General features: G+C 52.6%; 1 protein-coding gene across 1 annotated transcript in view; it reads left to right on the forward strand.

The window, feature by feature from the left end:
- COL16A1 (collagen, type XVI, alpha 1) overlaps nt 1-18,905 on the forward strand; it is a 52,334-nt gene extending 33,429 nt beyond the window's left edge. Inside the window, 22 exon segments of the mRNA XM_006862177.1 lie at nt 1,366-1,419; nt 1,888-1,941; nt 2,474-2,527; nt 4,153-4,197; nt 4,297-4,350; nt 4,652-4,687; nt 5,987-6,049; nt 8,362-8,433; nt 8,652-8,705; nt 9,330-9,374; nt 9,576-9,620; nt 9,936-9,989; nt 10,256-10,309; nt 12,396-12,446; nt 12,745-12,834; nt 14,623-14,658; nt 15,138-15,182; nt 16,078-16,266; nt 16,611-16,677; nt 17,435-17,611; nt 17,786-17,863; nt 18,703-18,905. Of these exon segments, the coding sequence (XP_006862239.1) occupies nt 1,366-1,419; nt 1,888-1,941; nt 2,474-2,527; nt 4,153-4,197; nt 4,297-4,350; nt 4,652-4,687; nt 5,987-6,049; nt 8,362-8,433; nt 8,652-8,705; nt 9,330-9,374; nt 9,576-9,620; nt 9,936-9,989; nt 10,256-10,309; nt 12,396-12,446; nt 12,745-12,834; nt 14,623-14,658; nt 15,138-15,182; nt 16,078-16,266; nt 16,611-16,677; nt 17,435-17,611; nt 17,786-17,863; nt 18,703-18,905 (1,620 nt within the window).
- The last annotated feature ends 407 nt before the right edge of the window (nt 18,906-19,312 follow it).

Below are 19,312 nucleotides of genomic sequence, written 5' to 3' on the forward strand. Positions count from 1 at the left end.
TGGGTATTCTCCCAGTCTCTGACTTCTTTCCATCTCCTCCTCTCTCTCTCATCTTCTCTCTTTTACCCACTGCAGTTTCCCTTTCCCTCCCTCTGATCCACAATCCCACATCATTTCCCCTAAATCCTCCCAAACTGCTTTACCTTCTGGTGCCTCTTGGGGTCCCTTTATTACTCCCCTTCTCACTTATCCCTCCTGCTTTTCCCACCTTTGGTGTTGACTGAAGATTTGCTGAAAGTAGTTCTTGGGGCCCTGCCAGGTACCTGGCCCAGAGCCCAGCAGTGATGCCAAAGCTTTAGAGCTTCACATTGCAGGCTGGCACAGGTTCGGTGCTCTGCTGCTTGGCAGGGCTGGCCAGAGGCACCCCAGGTAGCCCTACCTGCACCTTTCCCATCATCCTCCAGGAAAGTCTCAGCTTCCTCCTCTTCTTCTCCTCTTCCTTGGTTCCAGTCCCAGATTGCTTCAAAGCTGGGGACATGATACCAGCCAGTGGGGTCTTGGGTTGTCATGGGGCCCTGGCTCTCTGTGCCTGGCACCTTGGCCTACTCCTTCTGCTGGTGTCATTAATTGCTCTGCCTTTGTCATCATCACTGGTGTGTTTAAGTCACCCCTGTCCTCACTGTTGTCCCCTTTCTGGGTCTTGTTTGTCGGGTTGTATGTTTCCGGGGCCTGGCTCCTCTCCTCCCAGGCTTGGTGATGGAGGCTCAGGGAGCAGGGCCCCTCCTTGTCACAGCTCCATCTGTCCCCACATCCTCATTTCTGGCAGGACCTTGTCTGTTTCTGCTTGCTTGGGTGAAGGGGCCATCTGTCCGTCTAGCCATCTGTCTTGTGTTGTGGAAAGGTGTGGGCGCCGTCTCCCAAGGGCAAGTGGGCGAAGGGGCAGACATGGTGTGCTTGAAGGCATGGTGAATGGATGAGACCAGGGTGAGGAATGAGGGTGGGAGCCCTAGCTCTGATGGAAATTGAGATCCCTTCAACCCCACAAAGTGATGGGAACTGCTCTGAAGACAGCCCTCCCATGTCTCTCCCTTTGTCCCTAAAAGAAGATGTGTTTTGGTTTGGGGATGGCTTGGACAGGTAAGTGTTGGTTATCTGGTGATACATTTTGGTGGGGAACATTGCTGTCCTGACAGTTGCCCCTCAGGGGGAGCACACATCTGACACCTTTGAACCGTGCACCCCAGACAGTAGGGTATGCCAATGACAGTTACTTGCCTGAGACATATTCTCTGGGACACACCTTATGGCCACCATCAACCACCACTTTCTCCTAGAGTGGGAACAGAGAGCTGCAGGCAGAAGAAGAAGTCGGGGCCTGGGTGGGGACTGTCTGCCCTGCAGTTTCTCATGATTTTTCTCTCTCAGGGTCTTCAAGGAGAGCGAGGCCTCATGGGCCTGACAGGAGACAAGGGCGAACCGGTGAGAAGCAGTCTGTGGGGATGGAGAGAGAAGATGAGGCCTGGGAGACAGGCACTGGGCCGGGGTGGGGGTGGGGGCACGGGGAGATTCCTTTTACTGACGCTCTTTCCTCAGTCCTGGTTCTCTCAGGATCAAGGGAGGCTGATTTCCATGTGCCCAATTCCCTGTCACTTGCCCTCCACCTGCATGCCTGGGACTTTTCTCCTGCCTCTCCCACATCTTCCTCCCTGGTCCTTATTACCCCATGCCCTGGCTGTCTCCTCCACTTAGTGCCCATGCTGGTACTTGCCACCCAGCCCCAGGCCTTAACTAAGGTAGTGGTCACAGCTCAGGAACCTGGGCCTTGGGGAAGTGGGCACCACAGTGGGTGTACTATCTCTGGCGTCCTTTTGCCCATGGAGGTGGGAACAGACCTCTTTGGGGGCAGTAAGTGTGGTACTGATCCATTCTGCCTGCTTTTCTTTGCAGGGTCCTCCAGGGCAGCCAGGTTACCCAGGTGCCATGGGCCCTCCGGGACTGCCTGTAAGTAAGGGATCTAACCCTGTGGATATCAGAGCTTTGGGGGTGTGGTTGGGAGTCATCAGCAGACACCCTCCAAGCCCACCTCCCTCTCTGCCTATGCCTTTGCCACCCATTCTGTGGTTATGTGGGGTCACCTTGGGAGTGTGACCTGGTCCCACCACTCCACTTTGGGGAGCCCATTCCATCCGCTGCATGTTGTATAGCACTCAGGAAGCCCAGATGTGGCAGGAACTGAAATCTGCTCATCTGGTGGGTTGGGAAAGCTGGGGAGACAGCATGGAGGTGGCACTTCCTCACAGAGTCCAATGGGTGGGGGTGTCTTTACTGTCCACTGAGGCCTTGGTGGCAGCAGGTGGAACCACAGGGGTGTGCTCAGAGCAGCCCACCTTGTTGCCCCCCCAGCCACTTCCTTGGTGTCATCTGCCTCTAAGTGCCAGTTTGGGAGCCAGCTGCAGTCCCCACCCTTCACATTAGCTCCGTGAAGGGCAAGCCACAGGACTAATACTGTTCTCTCTCTCTGCTTGCTTCTCAGGGCATCAAGGGGGAGCGGGGATACGTGGGGCCCTCAGGAGAGAAGGGAGAATCGGTGAGTCAAAGCTCAGTGTGGGGGCGGCAGAAAGGGTTTCAAAGGGAGCCTCCGCCAATGCAGACTGGAGATTTTCCAAGCCGCCTGTGAAGGAGGAGACCATGACCCCTGCTTCCCCTGCCCCCTGAGTAGCTCCAGCTGCGTCTTAAGCAGTCAGCGCTGGGTGGTTGCGGCGGAGGCAGAAGCTGTGAGGAGAATCCCAGCAGGTTTCATGGAGACAGGCTGGTCGGGGTTGCCAAGAAGAAGGGGGTGGTTTAGGATTCAGCTGGCAGAGAATCTCCTCCTCTCCTACAAAGGCCAGCAGACGGGCAAGCCAGCAAGAAAGCCAGGGCTGGACTCTCAACGGGGCTCTGCCTCAGGCCTGCAGGTCACCCCACGCTGAGCACAGCAGCTGGGGGTATTATCAGACATGGGCACCAAGGCTTATGAGGTGACGTAATTCACCTAGGATCCCAGAGCTACTTAGAGCCTAGACTTGAACCCAAGTCCATCTGGTGACACACTTGTCACACACTTGGGTTTATCTGAAGTGACAAATCTCAGATCTGGAGTCAGCCAGATTGGGATCAGTCTCACCTTTCAGTGAGTCTGCAGTGGCATTTAGCAATCTGTGTCATGTATTTATTAAGTAACCAACCAGTGCTTCTGATGGGCTTACTGGGAGCCAGGCTCTCTTCTGGAGACACTGTGGTGAACAATCCCCGTGAGCTGCTGCCCTCAGGGAGCTCCCATTCTAGGAGGGGCGGCAGGTGGTAGATGGATAGAAAATCACACGTGAATCATGAGAGAGAAGTCCAGGGGAGGAAGCAGAGTGGGTAAGAGACTGGGACTGCGAGCAAGGTGCTATTTAGATAGCGTGTCAGGAAGGCATCTCTGGAGAGGTATTTGCGCTGAGCCCTGAGTAGAGTGAGGGAGGAAGTCTTGTGGTTGTGTGTCTTGGAGAATTCCAGAGGGAGAGACCATGGGTGGGGGCACTGCACAGACCATCCTGAATTGTCTGCTAATTTGGGATGGTAGTGCTGTGGGATAATATGCTGGACCACAAGGTCAGTTTGAACCACAAGATCGGCGGTTCAAACTCACCAGCCGCTCCTCGGAAACCCTATACAAGGTTGCTGTGAGTTGTCAGTGAGTTGACAGCACTTAACAACAACAAGAGACCAGAAGGGTGGGAGAAGAGTGGGCACTCCAGGTAGAGGGGGCAGCATGTGCAAAGACTCTGAGTTGTGAGCTCATAGAGTAAATTCAGGGAGCAGTGCATTCTGACCCAATCAAGGCAGAAGACAAGAAAGGGAGAGGGATATGAAACAGGAGTGAGCGACTGGCGTCAAATGACAACTCAGCACTGGTGGAGAGCAGGTCCTTGTTCCACTAACAGAGGGAGCCCAAGAAGGCTTTTGAACACAACAGTGTTCTAATCAGAGCTGCACCAAGGAAAAGAAGGTGGCCATTATGTGCTGATTGGGAGTGGTGACACTTCTGAGGAGAGGAGACTGTGTCAGTCAGGGCCCGGGCCCTGCTGGTTCAGAGGGGCCTCCGCCATATTCCCTGCCTCAGCTCTGTGCCTCACCCCCTGTCCCCTCATATCAGCCAGAGTGACTGCTTCTTCTCCTATGTGTCCCCAGGGTCCCCCAGGATCTGAAGGCGTTCCAGGTCCCCAAGGTCCCGCGGTGAGTGAGGGGAGGGGGCAGGGAGATGTGGCATGGGGACCCCTGGTCCTGCCCCAAGATCTGAAAGAAGGAAAATTGAGTTCTTGCTGTGGGTGACAGGGTCCCCGAGGTGAGCGAGGACCTCAAGGCAACTCGGGAGAGAAGGGCGACCAGGTGAGTGAGTGACTGGCTGCCTGTCCTGACCTTGGTGGGTGGCTGAGGAGTGACAGGGAAGAGGCTGGGTTCTCTGCCCTGGGGTACCCTCATATAAGTTAGGGGATAACCATCTCAAACCTCTGTACCCACCCATCCTGGAGTTGTAACCTCCTATTGTATGCCAAGAGCATCGCCTTCTTAGGCCGAGGAGAAGGCTGGGCTATCTTCCTGTCTCCGGGCTGAGGATTTGGGGCTGATGAAACCTGTCACTTTTTCCACCTGGGCAGCCAGGCAAACTGTCCTTTGCTTCTTCCCATAGGGATTTCAAGGCCAGCCGGGATTTCCAGGCCCACCGGTGAGTGGAGACACAGAGCAGGCTCTGTCTGACCTGATCCTGTTGAGGAGCTGCAGGCCTGACCAGGCCAAACTGGGCGAGAACGGGCCTGAGGAAGGAAGGGAGGGAAGAAGCAGGGAAGACGGCCTGGGTGGTCAGGCCTGATTCCAGGAGCCAAGACCTAGAGAGCAGGACCTCCTGGGTGGGCCTGGGAGCCAAACCCAGAGCTCCTTGGTGGTGTTTCTAAGAAGTCCAAAACCACAGCGCTTTAGCAGCAGTGTAACACAAACAGAGGGGGTCCCTGGGTGGTGCAAATAGTCAACTGTGGAACTCCTAGCCGAAAGGTTGGGGGTATGAACCCACCCAGAGACACCACAAAAGTCATTACTGGTAGCTATCCTTATCAAATACCTGGAGGGAATGAGTTGCTAGCCCCGGGGGCTCAGGCCCAAAGTTTTGGAGAACATCAAGGCCAATTGGCATAACATAGTTCACAAAGGCAATCTTCCGTAGCCTACTTCAGTGAGTAGCAACTAGGATCTTAAAAGCTTGGGAGTGGCCATCTAAGGTGTGACTCTTGGTCTCTCCCAGTCTGGGGAAAACAGAAGTGAAGTAAATCAAAGATGCATAGAAATACTTAGTCCAAAGGACCAGTGGACCATGGGAACCCCCCATCCTTAACTACCCTGAGAACAGAAAAACTAGATGGTAGGTACCCAGCTACCACTGTTGACTTCTTTGAGAGGGATCACATTACAAAATCTTGAACAGAGTGGAAGAAAAATTTGGGGCAAAACTCAAACTCATAAAAAAGACCTTATTGGTTGGATCAAGACAGGCAGGACCCCTGAGACTATGCCCCTCAAACACCTTTCAAACCTGGAACTGAGCTCACTCCTGTGTTTGAACTTCTAGTGAGACGACGGACAGATTTATAAAGTGACCAGTTAACACCAGGGAGGTACACACTCCTTAGAACAATGAACCAAATGGGATCACAAGGGCAGCAGCATTTGTCCAGGGGGTAAAACTCAGATGGCAGAAAGAGATAGACAAGAAGGATGAAAGGTAATGGTAAACACAGGAAGGAAGTGGGCATTGCAATCCACCTCACAAAACAAAATGTGAGTGAACTGTTGAATGGAATGGCAATTTGCTCTGTAAACGTTCATCCAACTCACACTAAAAAAAGAAACCCTTATGGAGCAGTTCCTACTCTGCCCACATGGGGTCGCTGTGAAGTCGGAATCAAGTTGATGGAAGGCGGGAATTGCCTCCTCAAACCCTACTTTCATTCCTGTCTGCTTTTTTGTTGATAAGGGTCCCCCGGGATTCCCAGGCAAGGCTGGAGCACCTGGCCCACCTGGGCCCCAAGCAGAGAAGGTAAGCAGAACCCCAAGCTGGCCAAAAGGGGTGATCTGAGTCCTCGTGCCTGCTCAGCCTGTTGCCTCAGACCTTCGGGGACTTCAAAGACTGACTTGGGGAAAGAGATGGTCAGGACAGGCTCTGAGGCAAAGAGCTGGGCAGACCAATGGGTTCCTGGGGATGGGAGCTGGGCCCAGCATGCCTGCTTGCTGCCTCATGGGCATCTAGGGGAGGAGGCAGAGGCTGTGGTTGGAGCTGGACAACTAGAATGCATTTCGAACTGGCCAGCTCAGGTCAACTTCACCTCCTCAACGGGGAGGGCAAGGAAAGGGAAGGAGGGAAGCCCATGGACCGAGAGCCCATAATGCCCCTGATGCCCCATGCTAGAGGGAGCATCGGGTGTTTGTCTTCTAGGTCTAACTACAGTGGAAGAAGCCAGCCTGGAAGGGGACTGGGTCTCCCAAGGGGCCCAGAAAGGGCAGGGGGTGGTTTGTAATCTGGTGACAAGGTAGAAAGGAGCTCCAGGTGGTTGCCCCCGGTTTGGCTCAATGCGTTCTGCCTGGGTTTGCAGTTCACATCCCTGTCTCAGCTCAACTGCTGGGCTTCCCCAATGTGATGGAGGTTGGTGATGGGGGATAATGCCCCCAATATTGACTTCTGACTGTAGTCAGAGGGAGGAGCAGGAGGCCAGCAACATGGTGGGAAGCTTTGTTCCTGGAAAACGCGTGCACACACACACAAACACACACACACGCGCGCACACACACACACACACACACACACACACACACACTTCCCAGTACTCCAGGGCTGGGGTTTCTGAATCCAAGGGCCCTCTTGGTCTGATTTCTCATTGTTCAGTGATGAAAGGAGCCCAGAGAGGCCAGGACAGCCCGTGGGTGCATACCCACCTTTAGGGGAAGAGCTGAGACTTTCCTCCTGGCCCAGGGGAGCCCTGGGGCCCCTCACTGCCTTCCTAGGGCCTCTCAGCCATGGTGAAACCAGTAGGGGCTGGGTGACCACCCCTGCTGGAGCCCTCTGGGCCTTACAGAGCCACGGCTGCCTGCTCTCCTTCACCTGGTCATTGCAGAGACTCCTGAACATCTGGCCAGGAGTGCGCAGTCCCAGATCCCGGCAGGGGCGGGGGGTGACATTTCCTGAGACTGTGCTGACCCCTCCTGGTGGTTGGTGGCATTGCAATACCTCCCTACCCTACAACCGTTTTGTTACTGGATGTCTTCAAGAGGCAACCACTCCCCTGGCCACTGCTCCAGGGAGGCGTCTCTCTCCCCACTGGCCTGTTTACCCGCCCTCCTTCTGTGAACACTCTCATGTGCACATCTGTTCTTATCACCTTCAGTGACTGTTCTGAACCTTCAGTGACTCCCAGGTGCCTATAGCGGTGACTTTCAGACTTTATTTTGGAGTCCTGAGCTCTGCCTTCACAGACTCCATGAAAACCCAATTTATAAAACTTGTATAAGTGGAACTCTGTTCAAACTCACCAGCTGCTCCTTGGCAATCCTACACAGGGTCACTATGAGTCAGAGCCGACTCACCGGCACTTAACAACAACAACAGTAGCAGCCAGCCCTCCAGGCTCTTTCAGGAACGCCCAGTGCTCTGAATACAGTTTGAAAACTACTGGTCCACTCAGTGAAGTGTTTAGAGCTCTTCCCAATGATGTTTGAATCCCCCCAGCCTCCTCACCTTCCTCTGCTACCTCCACCCCCAACCTACCCCCAACCAACTCCCCTGGCTAGATCAGACAATTTACCATTTCCAAACTGTTATCCTTTCTCTGTGGTTGCCTCTGGTACTCCATGTCTCCTTCTTCACCTGCCCCAATCCTTCTGAGTCTAGCATCTAGTGACACTTCCTAGCCTAGTCCCATATTCTCAGGGAGCATTGCCCTTGACTGTGGTGGGACTGAGACCCTCACTGGACCATGCATTCCTGGAGAACAGCATCACTCCCCTTCCTTATTCCTCTTAGGGATGTCCTAGCCCACACAGTGTTTGATGGGTTACTGGGACCAGTATGACTGAATGTCATCAGTTCACACACTGCTGAGCATCCTGAGCTAGGGCCAGTGTCAGCCCTGTAGAAGATGATGGACTGAATAGGCTCTGTGCCTTCTCCAGGGAGCAGCCAGGAAAGGAGATTCTGTGCAGATGAATTAGATCTTTGGGGGGTGTAGGTCATCTACCTCGTTAGGTCAGGACAAAACTGGAGTTAAATGCCAGCTGTCCTAACTTCTGGTATCACCAGACTGCCTCCCCACAGAAGGGTCAAAGGTCTGCTGACTATGTTGGGGGTCTGGTTTTCAGGGCAGCGAAGGGATTCGAGGCCCATCAGGCATGCCTGGCTCTCCTGGGCCACCAGGACCTCCTGGGATTCAGGTAAGTATGGGTCCTCTTAGCCTGGCAAGCATGTGCTGTGCAGTTCACAGGTGTAAATGTATGTGCATGTATGTGTGCATGTGTATGTCGTGTGTGTGTTTGGTTAGGGTGGGAGTTGGGTGAGGGCTGGAGAGATTTGAGTGGGGCTGGGTCAGCCCTCCCTCCCCTTTCTTAGGGCACCAGCACAGGCATGCAGAAATTCTTTCTTCTGTTTCCAGGGCCCTGCCGGCTTGGATGGTCTTGATGGAAAGGATGGCAAGCCTGGCTTGAGGGTAAGCTGATGGCTGGGGAGCAGGCAACCCCTTCTTTCTCTAGCAGCCAAAGTCAGGGTGCCCATAAGTGCCTCCCTCTGCACCTTTGCTAGGTGGTGCCCACACCTTCTCTGCATCTGCCTCGCTTCATACCCTACCTCCCTGATGGTACCAGAGCCGCTTGGTTTTGTAGTTCTCTGGGTAGCTTTAACCTGGAAGTGCAGGCGAGGCTTCACCAAAGGCAGGACAGTGAAGGGCAACATTTATACCCAGATATATAGGCAGACAAAGAAACTAAGTTATGTGTCAGAAAGAGTCAGGCTGCAGATATGGAAGGGCTTGAACAAGCCCTGGCTCGTGAGGTCTGGTTTTGCTGGGGAGCCTGAGAGGTGTGAGGCCATGGCAAAGGGCCAAACATCAAGTTCAACCCCTTCTGTACCTAGAAGAAGAAAAACTCAGGCCAGGTTTTAGCCAGAATCCACAGCCAGTCAGAAACTGAGCCAGTCCTGGATTCTGCCCCTGTCCCATATGATATTCCCACCATCCAAGGGTAGCTGGGGGCAGAGGGCTGGAGAAAGGGGAAGAAAATAAGTAGTGAACGTGTTGGGTACAACCTGCCTCAATGCTCCTGGTCTCTTCCCCTAGGGGGACCCTGGTCTCGCTGGCCCCCCTGGACTCATGGGACCTCCGGTAAGTTGAGCTGTAGGAAGGAGCTGGGAGCTTGGTAGTCTCAAAGGCTAAGAGGTTGCAGACTCTGCCTGAGTGGGTAGGCGGCTCTGGGGATATCATGTTAAGACTTTGACTGATTTAACCTGAGGAGGGGGAAGTGGGGAGAGACCTTTGGTTGTTGAGGGACAGACAAGCATGACAGTGTCCTGCTTTTCCTTCCAGGGCTTCAAAGGGAAAACAGGGCATCCTGGCCTTCCAGGACCTAAGGTAAGGCCTGGCGACTTCTGTCAGGCAGGTTCTCTCTTCTCTACGAGGCCTGAGCCCAGACAGACTTGGCAGCCTTGCCTGGATGGAGGGAGGTGTCACCTGACTCTGCCTGAGATGCCAACCTGGCATCCAAGCCTCTCAAAGCCTCTGGTGTCTAGCATGTTGGGCCAGGGCTTGTCCGTCTGTTTACCTGAGGGCATCAGATGGTATCTTACCTATCACATGGAAAGGTCCCTCCAATGTGAGGGGTACTTAGGGTGTGGGGGGTTGCCCAGTTGAGGTCTAACAAGCTCTAGCTGCCTTTCTGTCTCCCAGGGTGAGTGTGGTAAACCAGGTCCCCCTGGCAGCAGTGGCCGGCCTGGAGCAGAGGTAAGCCTTCTCCCTTTGGCCTTCTGGGGGTGTTTCAGCCAACAGTACACATCTTGAAGCCCCTTCTTCTTCTTCGGGGTGAACCTCCTCTGCTGAGTCACTACCTAGAAAGGCAAAGCAATACTCATGTAGCAGGGCCAGCTCCTCAGACCCTAGAAAGCCCCCATTAGACTTCCCACCTGCTCTGCTTAGCCCTTTCCTGCTGAAGAGTCATGAGTGCATGAGTAAGTTGTTTTCTTAGTAATTTATTGGTTGGGTTCTTGCAGGGTGAGCCTGGTGCCATGGGACCCCAGGGAAGACCCGGCCCCCCAGGCCATCTCGTGAGTTGAATGGTTTTGATTGTTTTGCTCTCTTTGTGTATGGGAATTAGGATCTTGCTGGGGTGAGGTGGGGGCGGGCAACTGGTAATGACCTGAAAGAACCCAATCCAGGAGCAGTGCCGGCTTGGAACTCGATAAGGGACTCCAAACCCATCCGATCCAGTGCCTTTCCCCCATTTTCTTATTTTTTTGTGCACAATAGAGTTTACTTATCCAACAAAGGGCATTCAGTTACTCAACAAGTATTTCTTGAGCACCTGTTCTCCACAAGGTACTATTTCAAACAGTGGGGCCGCAGCATGAGTAAGGGAGACAAGTTCCTGACCTTAAAGAGTACAACAAACCAATAAACCAATGCAAAAGACATCATGCAATGATAGGATGCTACAGGGAGGGACCCAGAGGCAATTCTAGAGAAATCTTTACTGGGGAAGTGACTTCTGATTTGAGGTGAGACATGGAACCAATGACTGAGTAACATGTAGAGGAGCAGCTGGCCCCAAGAGCCCATGGCAGGGAGGAGCGTGATGTGCTTGAGGAACCCCAAAAAGACCACTGTGGTTGGAGCCATGGTGTGAGAAAGTGGGCGTGGGAAGGGGCAAGGTGAACTTAGAAAGAAGGACATGATGGGGATTGTGTGAGGCCTCCAGGGTGTGGTCAGGAGTTTGAGAGAGGTCACACAACTGACCACAAAGATATGAGTTAGGAAGGTTTGCCGAAGTGGATGGACAGTTGTAGTAGACGGGGGAGCAGTGACCAGGGTCAGGATGTGTTTAGAGATAGAGAACTTGCTAATGGGGAGGGTGGAAGGGAGAAAGTGGTGGGAAGAGAGAGCTCAAAGATGACTCTTGTGTTTGCTTGGGCCACTGGGTGATTGGGTGGTGTTGTTTACTGAGATAGAGTGACTTGGAGAGGACATTTATGAAGCAATAATTTCCTGTCCACTTTACTCATCAGTAACATAGACAACTGCCAATTGATGCCTTTGATCAGTATGACCTCACTCAGCTGAATAATCCCCTGGCATCTTTTTGCAGCCCCCATGTGGCTGGCTGCATCATTTTCAGGAGGCTTTTTGAAATATTAAGAGTAGCTTGTGACCAATAAAAGTGACTTTCCAGTCATCATTACTACTTCTGCATATCCCAAGGGGTCCAGAGGCCCTGAATTGGTCACCTAAGCTCTAGCCTTGTCCCCTCAGGTTACATACAGATGTTGAAAGGGGATGATGTGTCCAGGATTACACACTAAGAACTTTGTCCCATGAGAGGCTAAGGACAAGTGGATGCAAGGTTCCTTCTTTCCCTTCTGGCTGCCCAGTGCTGGAATTTTCCACTCTAGGACATCTGAGATGAGTAGATCTGAGTCTGTGGCTTAGAGAACTTGCATTCTGGGAATATGGGGAGAAGTGCTCTGAGAAAGAATTTAGTGCCCTCAGGCTTAGAGAATGGAGGGGACATGTGAGCTGTGACTTAAAGGCAAGAAAATGGACCATGGCTGTAGAGGCTGACAGAGTGGCATTTCAGACAGCCCTAGCCCAGGCTGGGTGGAAGCAGTCCTGGGTGTTTTTGACAAATCACAAGTCTCATTATTCTCAAGTTTAAGAGGGCAGTAGGAGACCAGCGGAGAGGGCCTGGTGACAGGCCCTAGAGTTTATCCACGAGGACACTGGGGTCCTTGTCCCTCATTATAGCTCCTGGTCTTCACTCCTCCCACAGAACAGGAAGGAAATAGAGCTGCCTGCCTTTAGGAAAGAATCCAGGAGCCTCTAGCAGACATCAGGTCTACCTAGTTACCTCTCTTTGGCGGTTGCCCTCTGTGCTTGGCCTGTGGCTCCCACACAGCAGGGCCCTGGAGATGGGAGAAGTGAGAGTCCTGTGTGTTCAGGGCCTCGCAGCCCTGGTATCTGGGCATAAATCTTCTGGCAGCAGCTCAAATGCAAGACGAGAAGGGAAGGGATGGTTAAGGGCAGAGATTGGAGCTGCTGAAGTTAAGGACTTGCTCCAATACTCAGCCCCCTTCTCTGACACCCTGGGGACCTTATTTCTGGAGACGCTTTCCATGCTATCGCCTCATCTCTCTTTAGGGACCACCAGGGCCTCCAGGCCAGCCAGGGCCAGCTGGGATCTCAGCAGTGGTGAGTACCATGCTCGTCCCTCTGTCCCAGGAATTTTGTTATCTGCGGTGGGCTCCTTTCACAGTGTCCCATCTGCCTCCTCCCCCAGTCCTGTGCCTTTCCTCTTTGTCTCCAAAGATCTCCTCACCTGGGGTGTGGTGAAGGTCTTCAGGCTGGAGGCCACCCCAGGACCTTGCTGCAAGTTCAGCTAGTACTAGCTCTCCTGTGGGGCCTGGAGGTGGGGTGTCTGCCTCTGGCTATATGGGGATCTAGCCTTCCTCTTCCCCTCCCCTTCACTATCCCCCTTCCTGTTTTCTAGGGTCTGAAAGGAGACAGAGGAGCCACTGGAGAAAGAGGCCTTGCAGGCATTCCGGGGCAGCCGGGCTCACCTGGACACCCTGGTCCCCCGGTAAGGCCTTCCATCCCACCATAGTTCCATGGGGAAGAGTCAGTTGGCTTTGCCAGTTGAGTTCAGCACTGTAGATCTGGGCTCTCCAGGGACGGTAAGGCAGTCAGGGGCCGGCAGTATGGCGAAAGGGCAGGATGGAGCTTGTGGCTGAGAACCACATCTGACTGGGAAGAAAAGACAAACACTGTGCCAGCTGTACACAAGGTTACTACCCCTGAGATGGACCAACCCCAGCCTTATGCCGATCCCTCATTGGACAGAGAAGATGTGGGCACCATTCTGCCCCTGCCCCCTCCCCAGGGGTGCTTGTTGGCAACAACAGATAACCTTTGTAAATATCAGAAAGCATTTCTGTTGGCTGTAGCTATCTCAGTTTCCCTGAAACCTCTCCTCAGTCTCTGCTCATGTTTAATACTAAGAGCTACGATTCATTTGCCACTGACCATGTGTTAAGAAGCCCTGGTGGCTCTGTAGGATAACCAGAACTACTACCTGCAGGTCAGTAGTTCAAACCCACCAGCTACTCAGAGGGAGAAATGAGACTTTCTGCTCCCAGAAAGATTTATAGCCTTGGAAACCCTGTATATGTTCACTGAGTCAGAATCGATGTTGTTGTCGTTAAGTACCGTGGAGTCGGTTCTAACTCATGGCGACCCTGCGCAGGGTTTCTGAAGCTGCAAATCTTTATGGGAGCAAAAAACCTCATCTTTCTCCCGCAGAACAGCTGGTTGTTTCGAACTGCTGACCATGAGATTAGCAGCCCGATTCGTAACCACTACGCTACCAGAGTCAGAATCAATAGTGATGGACTTTTTGATTTGGGCCACGTGTTGGACCTAAGTGGGCTAAGTGTTCAGTGTGCAATTTGTCATATAAACTGTACAGAAACCTGTATAGTAGGTCTCAGGGTCCCCATTTTGCAGATGAAGAAACTGAGGCTCAGTACGTTTAAATATGCTCCTCAGAGTCATCCAGCTAGTGAGCGGAAGAGCTCTGACTAGATCCCCAGTCTGCCTGCTTCCAGGACTTGTATCCTTAGCCACTCTGCAGTACTTCCACTTTCAAATGTTCCCGATGAGTGGCCCACATCACATGGAACTGATAGCCAGTCTAAGGACTGAAAGTTTCCTGGGACGGCCGAGGCAGGGTCTCTGGTGATTGGTGTGGGGGTGGGTGGTCACCCCGTCTGCTAGGAGTGCCAGTCTCTCCACTCCTACTCACTCTGATTCCTGCCAAAGGTCCTGGGCAGATCTTCTACTCCCCCAGCCTCCATGCCGCCAAGCTCAGGAGCCTCCAGCGCCCCAGGATCATGCCACAGAATCCTTTTTCCCAGCAGCCCACCAGAAGGGGTAGCCTCTTCTGTCCTGAGGGAACAGGTTCAGGGCCACTCTGCCCAACCTCCGAGACCTCACAGGAGGACAAAGACATCCTGTTCACTGTTGATGTGTATGCTCAGCAAACAGCATATGAATATATGCAGAGCCAGGGAGCATGTGAGGGGCCGAGGTGTCAAGCAAGGAGTAAGGCAGTCACATTCTGCTCCTTCTCCATAGAGCTCACAGTTGAGGCCAGCCAGGAGCCATCTGTTGGGGCTCTGGTACCAGGCTTGGGGGTGACATGGACTAGAGTGGGGACTAAGTTTCCATGCCTAGCATGTCAGAGGGTGAGGGCTACAGGAAGGTGCATCCTTGCAGGTCATGGGGCTGGGCGTGCCCAGTAGACAGAGTGAGACAGGTGCCCCTAAGATGGGCAGGAGTTGATCACCTCTCCTGTTCTCTCACTCCTCAGGGCGAGCCTGGCACAGAAGGTGCAGCTGGAAAAGAGGTACTGTTGTGTGGGGCTTCTCTTTCCTTTGGGGTGCTGCTTCTTGTTCTGTACATTGCCTTGGCCCGTCTTCATCTGGTCAGCATGCACAGACGGTCTCTGGACAGACATACAGCCGACTGGGGGCTAAGGGACAAGGATGGGAGCAGGGCTTGTTTTATCTATGTTGTGCCATGTACCCTGTTCAAAAGAGACTATGAGAATGATGAGCTCCAGACAAACATTAGCAAGCACAGACCAGCTCTCTCATTCTGACTTCTTCTCACCTCCCTTCATCTGTGACAGGGGAGCTAGCCAACATGCCCCAGGGGACAGCCTTCTCCCTTGCAGGTTGTCAGTGCACTCTCTTGGAAGGGACGCTGCCCTTTCTCAGTCAGCCTGGGGGCCTGGGGCTGAGGTAGGCCATCCATGACACCTGCCTCCCCAGGGAGGCTCAAGAAGGTGGCCTGTACTTGACCCCGACTTCTACTTTCCTCTAGGGACCCCCTGGAAAACAGGGACTCTATGGACCTCCGGGTCCAAAGGTAAGTGGACACTGCCTGGGTTTGAGAGGGAAGGTTCATGAATCAATTAAGTCCAGCTCTGAGTTTTGACTGTAGCCCTGGAGAGAAGGCAGGCAGGCTTGTGGGTAGAACTTGAAACAATCCTGTCTCTGAAAGCTCACATGAAACTCTTCTAGGGTTCTTAGCTGTGGTTGAGGGGATGAAAGTCTCTAGTTCATTGATTGATTAATTGATTGAGCAATCATTTATTTATTCCATAAGCACCCATTTGATGTTATATTCCAGGCCCTCTGTCCTGGTTATGGGTAAACACTAGGTGCTCACTACTGTCCAGTCCCAATTACACCAGAGTCCGTCACGTTTGAAAGACCAGCACTAACTAGACAGCACTGTGGACCCAGAAAGGGGGAGGAGTATGCAGCTTAGCTGAGAGCCAGGGGAGGCTGTGTAAGAACAAGACCGTTGCAGCTGAGTAGGAGGTGTTGTCTGATGTGGGGGAGGACATCCCAGGCAAGGGAACCACTCGTGTTACATCATGGCAGAGGCTGAGAATCATAATCCATGAGGTATGACTAGAGGCAAAAGGACAGAGAAAGGAGGCTTGAAAAAATATGATGAAGGCCACATCAGGAATGGTTTTAAATGTCTGACCAAAGAATTAGGCCTTTATCCTGAAGGCAGTTGGGAGCCATCAGAATTTCTAAGCAAGGAGTAACACCATGAGAACTGTTTTCTAGAATACCTGCTCTAGGAACAGTGCGGAGACGGATAAGCCATCAGGGTTCGGTGATCCAGTTAGGAGAAGATGCTGTGATCCCTGTAGGAAGGATGGAGAGGAAGGACAGACTGCAGAGACAGCATGAGGTAGACTCGACAGTACTTGGTGATGCCGGACTGTGACTTCTTGTCCTTGTAGGGTGATCCAGGGCCTTCAGGGCAGAAGGGCCAGGCAGGAGAGAAGGGGAGAGCTGGCATGCCTGGAGGGCCTGGGAAGAGTGGCTCCATGGGACCTGTTGGACCACCCGGTCCTGCTGGAGAGAGAGGTCACCCTGGATCTCCGGGGCCAACGGGAAACCCTGGATTGCCTGGTGTGCCTGGCTCTATGGTAAGGGAGAAGGCTGGCAGCCATGGGCACTGTTCATGGCCAGGCCTGTCTGGTGGAACATGGGTCAGCTCCTGCTGATGCTCTTCAGGAAAGGACATGAGCCCATCATCCCATCATGGTAGTTCTTAACAGTGTGAGAGAGTGGGGGGTCATGGGAACCACTCCCCAGAAAGATGCACTTCCGTACGAGATGTTTTGTACTGTTTTTGGGAGCGGGTAAGGATGTTGGATTAAGGATTCCTGGGAGGCCCCCTCCCCATCCTTTCTATTGATGGAAATCTGTTCCCAGGTGGAAAGCACCAGACTTGGAAGGATAATCGAGACAGGTTTTCTTCTTTCCTCAGGGAGACATGGTGAATTACGATGAAATCAAGAGGTTCATCAGACAAGAGATCATTAAAATGTTTGATGGTAATTGTCAGCCGGCTGGGTGGCAGTAGGTGCCATTTTCACGTCCCAGCTGCTTTTCCACCCTACCCTGGCTTCCTTTTCCTTAAAGCTCAACTCCCACCCCCGAAAACACTTACAGACCTGGAGTTGGCAGGCAGACGTGCACTTATACTTCAGATCTTCCTTGTCACCTGCTCTGCTCAGAGATAAAATGATTCCTTCCTGTCCTCCTAAGCCCCAACTCGAGCAGAGCAGAAAGACCAGTCAATTGCCACCACGTGAGGCAGTATGAAATGAGCTCTAAATAGAGGGACATGCAGCTACAACTGTAGGATGGTTGGTTTTAAAGCTTTTTTCCTGTGTTCTCCTTGTAAGACCATTCTAGACATTTACTGAGTCCACCCTGATGTGCTGCGATGGGGATGTGTAGTGCTGGGATGAACACAGGTCCTGTCTGGAAGGAGCTCAACATTAAGGTTGGGAAGTACCTTGAATGTCAGGCAAAGGTTCTGGACTCCATCCTGAAGCAGTGGTGAACCTGAGAAGGGCGCTGAGAAGAGAGATGGTGATCTGTATTCCAGAAAGCTCACCATCTGTAGCAGTGTGGATATGGGGGCACGGGAGCCCACTGAGGAGTACAGCTCCCATATTCCTTACCCTGACATTCCTCTGAAATAAAGGCTGCTTTGGGCTCCATGCTAGTGGCCTCTCTGCAGCATCTCCAGTCATTTTCTTTCCCCTGGGACACACTGTGAGCTGTCCTTGTCTTTTCTGACAGAGAGGATGACTTACTACACCTCCAGGATGCAGTTCCCCGTGGAGATGGCTGCAGCGCCAGGAAGACCAGGGCCCCCTGGGAAGGACGGTGTCCCCGGCCGGCCTGGCGCTCCAGGATCCCCTGGGCTCCCTGGTCAGATTGGCAGAGAAGGACGGCAGGGATTGCCAGGAATGAGAGGTACCTCTCTACCCGCTGGCTTCCTGGGGGGCACACGGAGCTCTCTGGGACAGACATGAACATTACCTATAGTCTGTTGTGACTATGTGGGTGTGTGAGTGTGGTTCAAATAATCCCAAATGGACATGACATTTTTCTGCCCAGGAATAAAGCGTTTTATTTCTCTCGTCCCAGGATTGCCTGGTACCAAAGGTGAAAAGGGAGACATTGGTGTTGGCATTGCAGGAGAAAGTGGTCTCCCTGGCCCCCCAGGTAAGAAAAGTCAGCGTTTGAGGCAGTAAGTGCAGAGCAGCAAAGCACTCCTTTCTTCATGTTCTGTCTATAATTAGCCATAAAGCATCCCATCAATAATAACATGTATAGTAATATTACCATGTGCTAGACATTCTGCTAGAACCTATGTTGTTGTTGTTAAGTGCTGTCGAATCAGTTCCGACTCATAGAAACCCTTTGCAGGGTTTCCAAGGAGCAACTGGTGAGTTTGAACCGCTGACCTTGCAGTTAGTGGTCTAGGGCTTATCCTGCAGCACCACACCAGGACTCCATAGGGGGAAGAAGAAAGTGGAAGGCCTATTCCCTGTCTTTAAGTCCTAAGCTGAGATAGCATGATAGTGGAAGAGAGCTGAGCAGGTTGTGGGCCAGGGAATGCAAGTTCCAGTCTTGCTCAGCATCTTCCTGGTTGTGTAGCCTTGAGGGGGTCATTGAGCCCCTCAGAGCAGCTCTCTGATAAGATGACCAAAGCTCACTGACTCTGAGACCCAGCTTCACCACTTACCAGATGTGAGGCTTTTGAGCCTGAGTCCTCATCTACAGGATACGATGATGGTTCCTTTCTTGGGGCATTGTTGTGAAGATTAAGTGAATGATGCACAAAAAACACTTAGCCCAGGACATGGCATCTGTACACTGCCTATGATACTGGTACTAGTAGTATTGCTATTGTTGAATTAATGTGAGGCTCAGGTGAGGTTTTCATGAAAGCACACTGTAACTTGAGAAAGAGCCATCAATTGTAAGGCATATGTATTATGACCACTATTGCTTCTGATTTGTGTCTCCTGTTTTTCCTTCCCTGACTCTTCCCTCTCTAGGACCCCAGGGTCCTCCAGGGTATGGCAAGATGGGTGCAACTGGACCAATGGGCCAGCAAGGCATCCCTGGCATCCCTGGGCCCCCAGGTCCCATGGGCCAGCCGGGCAAGACTGGCCACTGTAACCCCTCTGACTGTTTTGGGGCCATGCCAGTGGAACAGCAGTACCCACCCATGAAAAACATGAAGGGGCCTTTTGGCTGAACTCACCACTCACTGTTAGATGAAGGACTCCATTGAAAACAAATAGCCAAAGTATCCAGGACTCTGTGATGGGTTGTTAATGTTTTTATTTTTTCATTGCTGTTAATATTTTTTTTTAACAATAAAGAACCAAAAACTGATCTGCAACCCCACTTCCCCTGGGGTTTCTCTGGTGCTGTACCCACATCTGCCTGTCTTTCTTCTTTTGTCATTTGGTCCCAGGATCAGCAAGGGCACCTCCCTCATGGTCTGTGCTCAGCCAATGAAGCTGTGGGATGCTGCTCAGCTGTCCTCTCCAGATGCTTCTGAGTCATCCTTTGGTCCTCAGGACCTGGTGTCCTGTCCGTCACAGCCATGTCTCTTGAGTTAAAGAAGGGGTATCACTCAGCCTCCGCACACCCCACAAG

The sequence above is a fragment of the Chrysochloris asiatica genome, unplaced genomic scaffold, assembly GCF_000296735.1.
Source record: "Chrysochloris asiatica unplaced genomic scaffold, ChrAsi1.0 scaffold00047, whole genome shotgun sequence".
Classification (NCBI taxonomy): domain Eukaryota; kingdom Metazoa; phylum Chordata; class Mammalia; order Afrosoricida; family Chrysochloridae; genus Chrysochloris; species Chrysochloris asiatica.